A 10,858-nucleotide genomic window follows, 5' to 3' on the forward strand; every position below is an offset into this window, starting at 1 on the left:
GACTCAATTAATCAACTCTGCTCCAACGCGTGCTAATTAGCACACCTCAGAGCAGACATCCAGCACATGTATAGGTGCCCCAAGTGCCTACAAACCATTTTTTCCACCAGGGCCACATCTTAAAAAAGAATGTGTCTACAGACTGAACTGGGGCAAGACCAGGGCTGGTCCACAATTTTTTGCGATCCCCCTGCAATAAATAGTTTTGGGGCCCCCTGATGCAAAGAAGCTGGTGTCAGTGGTGGCGGGGGGGCCTGCCAAGTGCCTGAAGAAGCCGGCAGTAGCAGTGTCAGCAGCAGGGGCGGGGGGTGTGCAGGTTTCACAGGATACAATGGGCTGGCCCTGGGCAAGACACCACTCCTGTTATTTGCTACAAAGGCATTAGCCAGAAGAAAATCCAATGGATTATTAGTCTATGTGTTATCTTGGCCTTCTTTCTTGATCTGAGTTTCAGAGGTCCTATTTTAAACCCAGTGTTCCTAGTTTTTCATACATGTGTGGCCCACAGTCCTTTCCCTCTGCAACCAGTTACAGTGTTCAGCACCGGATCTCTTGTTTCATGGTTTAATTTGCCTACTATTGCCAGACATTTCCCAATACCTATGACACACTCAGTAGCTAGTTTCCTATTCATGTTGCTTAACTGCCCAGGCCCAAATGCAATATTCAGGGTTCATCCTTGTGCCTCTAAGTTTGCCCTTTTGCCTTTGCCTTTTCACATTTCCCAGTGTGAATGAGCAGTTTTTGCATGAAACAGTTATGCATACCCTCATAACAGCTCTCCTTTCTGTGGCCATGTTGTCCATGGTTTTCACTGGTTTGTCCAAGCATTTCACTATACCGCACCCCTTAATTGTTTGCAATGTTACCAATTCCCCTTTGTTTTATGGACCAAAGTCATTGCTTTTTCTGATGGGTCTAAAAAGTTAAGAATCCCCTTTTAGAATCTATAAGGACTAGAATTCTTTCCCACACAAATCGGACATAGCCTGTACTTAAGCAGGCCCAAGCCCATTAGCCTCCATCTTCCTCACTAGCAATTGCTTCCTCTTCTGGGGCACAGCTTCAGAGAATGACTTGTGTTGTGTGGCAAATTCCACTGTCTCTCACCCCATCTCCCTTCCCTGTTCCAGATCTCCAAGTCCAACATCACCTAAGCGTCCATAAGTGATCCATTTCCTGGAAGTCTTCATGGGTATACAACAAATCAAGTCTCCACAGATCTTCCACCTGTTCAGGTGGGATTTTCTTTTGATCTCTTCTACATCTCAACCAGCTAGCTCAGGCTGATGGTTGGCCCTGAAATGCTGCATTAAGAGCTCAGTCTTCTTCCTCTAGGTAAATTTTGCAGCATTGTCAGAGCTGTCCCACTTAAGATAGCTGATAGAAACCCCCTGTCTTTTCTACTTTTCCAGTCACTTATCTGGAACATAGCATTGAACTGAGTCAAATACGCATCCCAGAGACATTCTTCCTCAAATACAATGTTGCTGTGCTGCTTTATTATTTTTGCAGAAGTGCCATTCATAAGACCTTGCTTAACAAGTATGCAGACAATTAAACCTGCATAACGACTCACTGCCTGATATTACTAAGTCAAGTGAATAAACCTAAAGATTTGATACCTCCATGAATTTATATGGTTGTGAAAGGAGCTCACGGGTCATCTACTCCAACCCCCTGTACAGAGGTAGGATGCACTGTTTCTTAACAACCCTGGAGAGATGTCCATCCAGGCAATTCCACAACTGCCCTCAGCAGCTTGTTGTATTGTCTCAAGTTTTTTCCCCTCAAATTTGTTCTAAACCTGTTTTGCTACAGTTTAAACCTTTTGCCATATGCCCTGCCCTCTACAACATGGATGGGAAAGAATTACAATGTCACAGTACTAACAATGATCCCAGCCTCAGATTAATGTGGCCAGTGCTATGGGTCTTCACACTTTGTATTAAATCTGATCATCAACTAGTTTGGGATGAAATTTCCTTTCAGTGAGGTGTGTTTAAGGTTTGTTTGAGGTGCTTCTGTTGGATGAGATGTTCCAAATTAGACAGACTAGCTTGACAGGAGCTGGGATAGAAGATTAGATTGGTCAATAATTTCATAGGGCAAGAGATGAGATGCAAAATCAGACGCATGAGTGCAGTCACCTGCTAAAGCAGGGAGCTCAATGGTACAGAAACTGAACAATTGATTGGATGTGGTATGGCCAGGAATAGGTTACTGAACTATGAAGAGCAGTAATCTTTGCTAGAATGAAAGGAAATGAGAGATAAGATTCACTTTGGCCTATGATATCTTATTGCATTATCACACTCATATCAGGTCATCCTTTTTGCAACTGTCATTTTCTAAACCTTTTTCAAATGCAAATCATGCTAGTCCTTCTGTTAGGGGTGAGAAAAACAATAGCTAAGAGGAAGGAAAGAGTTCCTAAAATAAACTTCTAGACAGGGTTGGGTTTGTTTTAGTGACTTCAGAGCCACAGTTTAATAAGCTTCATAGTCCTGGATCCTGGCAAGATGAGGAGTCTGCTCCATCAGGGTATGTACAGGACAATCACAACCTTCTCTCGGTCTGACCTGCAGCCTCTCTGACCATTCTTTCCTCTCCCTTTGTCATTCCTTTTCCAAGCCTTTGAAGCCAGATCTCTCTCTCCCTCTCTTTCCCTCCACCCCCCACCCCTTATAGTGCTTTAACAAATATTGGGTGGGACAAGACCCTTTCATAATGAATTCCTCCAACTCTCTGTATTGGAGCGGGTTTGATTTCAGGATCTGTAAAACATTTCTGCATCTACTTCACGGTATCTATCGCATGGATTGAGGAGGTAGCACAGTCTAGCTGCTCAGGCAGTGTTGTTAACCAGCCTCCGCCTGTGAAAATAAGGAAAGTTACTGCAGAGCAGCAGGAACCTAGGAAGTTTCCATCCACCATCAGGGACCTAATAGTACCCTAAGGTACAGCAAGACATAGTCTGTTCTTTATGGTGGGAGGAAGAGGTGTTCTAGACTCAGCAGCCCTATGGTGAGTGGCTGACAGTTAATTGTGCTTCTGATGCCTAGACCTGCAATCCATCACAACTGGATCAGAAGTCAGCTCCACTCCCAGCTTATCACTGAAGGTCCAAGGCACCTTCAATATGTGGTTCCATCATAAGTCCCATGCCGATTTTCTCCCAGGGACTTCCACAGTGAATGCTTCCAAGAGAAAGGCTCTGCTTTGCCCCAACTCCCAAGCCCAGCACACACGGGTATGGATCTGAGAGCATATGCCCCCATACCTATTTCAAATGCTGCTGCTAAAGACCACCCTCCCAGTTACTGTCTCTTCTGATTTCATCCCCACTTTCTCTCTTCTTGCTCTGTCTTTCCCACTGTATTGGATATAGATGACTAAGCTGTCCTTTTAAGGCCCCCTACCCTAGCCCTGCCATGTCCGTATTAGCTATTAGTCCAGATCTTCCTTGTATGCCTTCCTGCTATCAGCCACGCTGCCATCCACGCTTAGGAGGAACTTCTCACTGAAACTCCTGAATCCCTCACAATATCTTTCTTCATGTTTGCTGCCATTATGGAGCTTAAAGCACTTCCAGCAATGGCTAGGCAGCTGGAATAGACTAGCTTGTCACGGTCATTTCACCACTGACTTTGGCCTCCTTTCACTTAAATGGAACATCCTTCTTTTGCATGTTACCACATGAGTTGAGTGTGAGGTCTTTAAGACAGAGACTTCGGAGGGATTGGAGGGGGTGGGGAGTATCAGGGGAGAGGATTTATTATTTAACATGCCCAGTCTCTTTGTGCTAATGGAATAGAAATTAATAACGAGAAAGTCAGCTCTTGTCTCCTTCCTGTTCACACTTCACTAGCAGTGGCAAATCTTCTACAGGCTTAGCTGAAACCACACCAACCCCTCCTCTTCTGTCGCCTGAGCAACCTCTGTGTTTCAGTGATACCCTCAGTGCCACTGGTGCACCCCAATTGTAGTTTGCCTACCTACAGCCTGTGGATCATATCTGGCTCATGCAACCATTGGATCATCCCACAGACGTGGGACTTTGGTGGCATTTGATGATGAGTGGCTTTGCTGGCAACTACTTTCCCTGTGACTGGTTTCCAAGCTGTATTTTGTGGACCCCTGGGGTTCCATGATAGGTCTTCAGGGGTGCTGCAAGGATATTCGGGTAATAGTAGGGCAGGCCAGGAGGCAGTGCACGGGCATTGCTGGGCCAGGTTGGCAGACTGCATCAGACTTTAGGATAGGGGGAGGGGGTTCTATACTAGAAGAAGTGATATGAAATGGTTCCACAACATTAGGAAGTTTGAAAACCATTGCCTTATGCCATGGTGGGAAGAAGCGGTGACAGCAGCAGCTGGGTTCTAGTGCCTGCCCAGCCGCCACTGACCCAAGCTGGGTCATTCCAGCCCACAGCCTGGAAAGCCCAACCACTGGTCTACCCATCTGGGCTCTTATGAAGACTCACACTAACACACCAAATCCACCTCTAACCTATCCTGACTCCACTAGTTGAGCAGGAGTAAAAAGCAGTGATGAGTGAGTTCAGTCACTTGCACAAACAGAGTTGACCTTAAACACAGCCCTAGGGCAGAGCTGTTGAAAACAAAGTTAAACCTTTTGCACTGTCACTTCTCAGGAACTAACCACGCTTTCATTTTTTGTATGTTTCAGTTTCTTCAGCTAGAGATAAGAACCAACTCTCTCTCTCTCTCTCTTATCTGAACTTCTTTGAGATCTAAAGATAAGGAAAACCAGACACTATTGTTATTTCATATTTTAGTTTCTGTCCTTCTCTAAATAGCTCTTCTGGCTGACCTCTTGTTTTCCATCTGCTTCTCTCTATTCATCTGTTGTTGTCCTTGTTGGGAATCCTGCAGTGTAATGTGGACTCTGAGAGACTCTTGGTGAGCATCTGCACTAGCTAGGAAAATAGGGGAAAAGAAACACTCATTCAAAACTTTGCTAAAAACATCCATTCCTGGATACTAGATTGCTGAGTCATCCATTCTATTTGCAATGCTACTGAAATAGTTGCAAACTAGCTGATCTTGGCATGATAAAATTGCTTTCAAAGCATAAACCTGATCTCACAAGGAAAGAGAAGTTTAAAAGATATTAAAGGAAAGAGGAATTAAGATTATGACTTAAGTAGCAGAGAAGTGGAGAGAAAGGGGAATGGAACTAAAACTAGGTTGAGCAGTGGTGTAAATAAATGAGAGCGTCCAGCAGGGATACAGCTGATATTAAAGTTGATCAAGGAGACAGGAGAACTTGTGTACATGAAACTGCTGGAACATTAACAGTTATATCTTCCATTGGATGAACCAACTGGAAATCAATGAACTGGTTGCAGCACTGGGGCCACTGGGCTTGACTGGTTACTCAAGGTAGTAAGGCCAGACACATCTGTATGCATGGACACAAAATCTGATACCTCTTCCTGTCAACCTGCCTATGGGTGTTGGGGGCTTGGGACATGCAATGGGCAGTAGGGGCATGAATGGCTTAGCTAATTAGTTTTCTATTTCTTTGCCACCTGTAGTGAAAAGTATGTCACCACTTCTGGGAAATAACAGTTCATATGAGCACGTGGAAAATGTCGGACTGTATAATTCACCAGAATCCATTGTATCCCTTGTTATCTTCATCCTTGTCTTCATACTGGGTCTGCCAGGCAATGGCTTGGTCATCTGGGTTGCAGGCAGGAAAATGAAGCGGACTGTAAACAGTGTTTGGTTCTTGAACCTTGCCGTGGCTGACTTCCTGTGCTGCCTTTCTCTGCCTTTCCACATCACTCATCTGATCCTCCATGACGACTGGCCATATGGCTCATTCCTTTGCAAGGTAATCCCGTCAGCCATTATCTTCAACATGTTTGCCAGTGTTTTCCTTCTTACTGCCATCAGCATTGACCGCTACCTCTTGGTAATGAAGCCAGTCTGGTGTCAAAACCATCGCACAGTCAGGTTTGCGTGGGTGACATGCGCTATCATCTGGATCCTGGCTTTTGTTATGTGCTCTCCAGTCTTCCTGTACCGAGAGACCTCTGCAGATAAATCTGGCAAAACAAGGTGTGACTACAACTATGGAGATGAAGAATTTTACGAGTACACGTATAATGGCAATGATTCTGACTTTCTTTGGGACAAGGATGTAGGGGACTACCCAACTGTGGAGCCAACTGGAACCCATGATGACACCTTCTTAACTTATCAGCTTCCTGATGAACACCTGGATTTCCAAATACCCACCCGTCCCAGTGCTTCTACCACCATTAGCCCACCCTCATTCAGTCTTCCCCATTCGGTGGTACCAAATCACCTTGATGCTACAGCTGGCACAAATTCATCTACAGTGTCTTTTGCTCACCCTGATTTCAAGTCCTCTGAGCCTCCTGACAGCCCTCCTGATGTTGACCTATTCACAATGACCAATGTCATCATCCCTTTAGAGTTATCTGACCTTCCTGGTGGTCCTTCTGACAGGTTCAATGATGGAATGTATTCGCTGGAGAATACAATGGCAGATTACAGTGATTACGTCCCCCAAAGCAGCTTGTCAGTCATCACTTTGACTATCACTAGGACTGTCTTTGGCTTCCTTCTCCCTTTTGGCATAATGGCAGCTTGCTATGGCCTTATTGCCTTCAAGATGCACGCATCGCAATTTAAGAAGCCCCGGGGTAAGACCTTGCAAGTGATTGTGGCGGTGGTGGCTGCACTCTTTGTCTGTTGGGCTCCGTACCACATAGTTGGCATATTGCTCCTGACCGTGAAGCCTTACACAACATTATGGAATATGCTCCCACTCTGGGACCACCTCTCAATTGCCTTAGCTTATGTCAACAGTTGCGTCAATCCGGTGCTCTATGCATTTGTGGGGCGGGACTTCAGGGAGAAGGCTCGACTATCACTGAAGGTGATCTTGGAGCGTGCCTTGAGTGAGGAAGTTACACACACAAGTGCCTATTCCCGTGACATGGCCAAGACCTCAACAGACAAGGATATCAGCAGTGTCCTATGAAATGGGTCTTTTCACTGGCATTGGAAAGGCAGAGAGCCAGCCAAAGCCCCCCCCCCCCCGGACTTTCTATTGAAGGACTACAGAGCCATAACAAGCTTAACTATAATCTACTGGGGACTAGGACACTTCAGAGCAGGCTAGTCTCCTCCTTTGACACCTTCCTACTGAGAAAAGGGAGGTGGGGGATACTGGGAAAGCGACCTAAGGGGTAAGGAAGGAGGGAGGCAGGGATAGAGAGACCTTTACCTCACCATTTAAGGAGAGAAGGGCATATGTGGAAGGAGACATGGTGGGGTCGTGCAGCTTATCCTCTGCATTGCTGATTGAGAATGCCGCTGAAGACCATGGATCTATTAATCTCCAGTCTGTCTCCTATACCTGCTACATTACAGATGAGATTGCATTGATACATCTCCTTATTATGTTACCCGAACCTCCCCCACCCTTCCTTAGGACCCCTGAACCTTCCCTGTAGCAGAAGCTGATGGAGGGGGAGGGGAGGACCAGCTTTCCTCACAAGTGTTGTACCCCAAACATGCCCACTGAGCAATGAAAGCTGACTTTAATGCCAGTATTCCTGGGGTCACTGTGTATTGGTTTACTGAAAGTTCCTGTCCTACAAGAAAGTCCCCAAAGGGCCAGGTCCCCTTATTGCAGGCAGGAGCTCATTAGATCTAGGACCCACCTTTTGGGAGAATGGAGTGAGATGCATCAACAAGGCAAAGGGAACTGAAGTATGTCACACTACTCATAGAGATGTGCTTATTCTGTCTGGAGTTGCTTGGATGCCCAAACCTAATCAGAGCAGGGAGGGACAACTTTCCAAGAGGAAAATCTGAATGGGTGAGTCAGGTAAGACTAAAACTGTGCTGAACTCAAGTTGTCTTGGAAAGTATTGCCCAACTTCCACCTGTACATTACCATTAGACTCAGATGGGCATGTGAGATACAGAGGAAGGCATGCAGCCATGTAGAGTGCTAGAACTTATCTGCACCCACCTAATCCTGCTAGTCCTCTCAATGCAAAAAGCTAAATCAAAACTGTGGTTTGGCCCTGATCTAGGGCTTCACAGATCTTAAGAGCATTCTGAGTCTGAATTTGGTTCAAAGAGGGAAGTGCAAGATGCACAGGGAAAAGCCACAAACAAGGGAGCACATGGATAGCTGCTCCCCCCCACCCTTTTGTTGGCTGGCAGTGCAATGTGTATAGCTAGCAACAGCAAAGCCCAACATGGGTGGGATACAACTGCCACAGAGTTTTCCCTGCACGGCAGTTCCTGGGCCCTTGGGATTTCAGAGAGCTGTGATCCAGGAAAGAGTTCTATGTCTGTCTTGCACAGGGTAATTGATACCACTGAAGTCATGGTATCAAGATGGCCCCGGTCAGAGGACACCATTAGGATAATTTGTGCGGGCACCCCTCATACCAGCAAGAGAAGCCCATTACACTCCATAGCGATGCAAGAGGCATCAGACAGGCTGCCAGATCAATATCTACCTAACCTGCACTGGGGTTGATACTGCTTTGTCACCTCTCACAAGCTAAGCTCAGGAGCTACGTGTCTTAGGCTCAGGCCACAGGCAGAAAAGGGGTGTTGTCAACCTCCAGGCTGTGTACTCCACATCCATCAGCACTGCTGGTACCAAGGCCTTCGTGCCCACATGAAAAGTGTTTCTGTTGAGTTCAGTGTCTGCAAGACAGATGTTTCCTGCATCCTCTTGGAAAGCAGGTGCAGCGGGGGAAGTTCCTCTGCACAGCCTGCTTGCTGCGTCTGGAGCTCAGAAGTTTCCGCTGGTAGAGAGCAGAATGAGCCCCTCTTTGCCGTTCCAGGAAATGGTGCAAGACACATCTCTTCCGAGTCAGTCCTCCACAAAGGGGCCAATGATAGACAATCCCAGTATCTGAAGACAGGACATGGAATTTCTGTTCTCTCAGACAGAATTTATGGTATCGTGTGTGTGTGTGTGTGCGCGTGTGCGCGCACTGTTGTCTACAAACATATTCAATCTTTCTATAGCATCCTTCACCACACCTACACAAAGAATCTGACCTGGCTTCTCTGCAGGGCATACTTTTATTTTTAGAGAGAATTGTAGGGAGAAAGGGAAAACTTAATTTTCTGCACAGCAGAAAGGCCAGAAGATCTGATACCAGGGAGATGAGCACACAGTAAGCACACAAACTGTTTCCTACATATTTACCCATTATCTTTGGGGTAGTTTTCACACAGCCTTCCTCCTGTTGGTCATACATACTACTTTTAAGAAGAAAGAGCTGAGAGCCTCCCTGGCCTATGAGATGCCACACTTTTGATAGTGGAGCACTTAAACACTCTGCCACAACCTCCCCTTACCCTCCCCAACAACTTAAGGAAGTCTCAATTTTGCATGAGACCTTACCACAGGCAGTAAAAGTAGAAAAGTCCCACCCGTGTCTTTATAATAAAAAGTCAACCACTCCTGTGTTGAACCCAAGCAGCCGCCACTGAAAAAATAAATTTGATGCTGGCTCCAAGAGGGTTAAACCATAAACATTCACTTTTTGTTTTTATTAAGAAAGCATGCACAAAAATAAACTCGTGAGACCACGCCCCCCTCTTCCCTACCCTTGACACAAAGCATCGTAGGCTGCACGGCCATGGAAGGACGCGACGAGCGAAGAGCTCCTCCCCACAGCAGGCCAATCTCCGCTGAATGCACCCCTTTGCTCCTGCGCAGTGCAGAGTTCCAGTGCCCTGCCTTTAACTCCATGTGTCCGAGCCAATGCCATCCCGCTCGCTGACGATGCACATTTATTTCAGAGGGTGTTGGTGGGGGGGTGAGGCTAATTTGCACACTGACCGGCATGTATTTACATATGCAAACAAGGCGCAACTGAATACGCAAAACAAGGCAAAATGAATATGCAAATGAGGAGTACTTGAATACGCAAAGGAGCCATCTTGGCTTGTTTTCGTCTTCCAGATGGTGTTTCCAGGGTTCTCCAAAAAGCCAAGTGACCACAAATCATTTCAATGGGTCCAACTCTTGGTAACTTCCCCCTGCAAAGCACTGATTGGCACCTGAAGGGAGGTCCTCTCTGCTGCTACACTCCACAGAAACCAAATCAATCCATGCTTCCTGATCATACCATTCGTATCCTGGGGCAATGGAGAGAACCACTGACTAACTCCGTGCTGAAGAAGTCGGCTCTGAGATTCCTCACTCCTCTTGGGAAACACGCAATGACGCCCCCTTCCCACCTCCCACTTAAAAAAACAAACAAAAAAACCCCCGCAAAAAATGCCGCCCCCCTCCAATGAGACTCTATCTTCCTGACAAAGATCCAATTGGTTTATCCCTACAGCAAATTAAAAAGCAATGCTAAACTAGCCCCCCACCCTTGGCATGTTGAGCCCCATGATGCTTTGCTTTCACCTTGGTTCCTCCTCACAGACAAATGGGGGCAAGTGGCAGACGTGACAAAATATAGAGGAAACAAGAGGTTTGACAGAACAGAGCCACGCTAGAAACGGGAGCAGAGGACACAGTGCAGGGGAAGGGGCCTCTCCACGCTCACTCTAGCTTTGGCAACTTTTCCCCTTCCAGCTGTCAGGGCGTCTGGCATTCAGCTTGTGCTCTCTCACATCCTCCCCGCAGATGAACCACAACGTGTCAGACATATACTCCCCCCCCCGTTATCGTCCTCCCTTGGGCTGTGCAGTTTAACTACCTGCCCCACACCAACTGCCTCCCTGACCCATCAACAGAGGTCTCAGCACAAAGTCCCCAAACCTCCCTCATTTCTGTGCTGTGGCTTCCTTTTTCCATCTTT

At 46.6% G+C, this 10,858-nt stretch overlaps 2 protein-coding genes across 4 annotated transcripts in view; one reads left to right on the plus strand and one right to left on the minus strand.

The window, feature by feature from the left end:
* Nucleotides 1–2,239: 2,239 nt before the first annotated feature.
* C3AR1 (complement C3a receptor 1) lies at nt 2,240–9,937 on the plus strand. The gene is made up of 2 exons (XM_019516044.1): nt 2,240–2,544; nt 5,564–9,937. Exons 1-2 carry the CDS (start codon nt 2,523–2,525, stop codon nt 7,042–7,044), a joined length of 1,503 nt encoding a protein of 500 aa, XP_019371589.1. The 5' UTR covers nt 2,240–2,522; the 3' UTR covers nt 7,045–9,937.
* FOXJ2 (forkhead box J2) overlaps nt 9,565–10,858 on the minus strand; it is a 68,944-nt gene continuing 67,650 nt past the window's right edge. For all 3 annotated transcript variants that reach the window (XM_019516042.1, XM_019516043.1, XM_019516041.1), the window contains one exon: nt 9,565–10,756. The gene's annotated coding sequence lies outside the window, so the exon portion shown is untranslated. The remainder of the gene's footprint in view (nt 10,757–10,858) is intronic.

Source organism: Gavialis gangeticus, unplaced genomic scaffold (genome assembly GCF_001723915.1).
Source record: "Gavialis gangeticus isolate Ggan-Ray unplaced genomic scaffold, GavGan_comp1, whole genome shotgun sequence".
In the NCBI taxonomy this organism is placed as follows: domain Eukaryota; kingdom Metazoa; phylum Chordata; order Crocodylia; family Gavialidae; genus Gavialis; species Gavialis gangeticus.

What these genes read in the sequence shown, in the direction of transcription:
- C3AR1 (XM_019516044.1), top strand. Translation starts at nt 2,523, where the DNA reads ATGAGGAGTCTGCTCCATCAGG. An exon ending in GAGGAGTCTGCTCCATCAGG is followed by an intron (nt 2,545 to 5,563) that starts GTATGTACAGGA and finishes TGCCACCTGTAG; the next exon opens with TGAAAAGTATGTCACCACTT.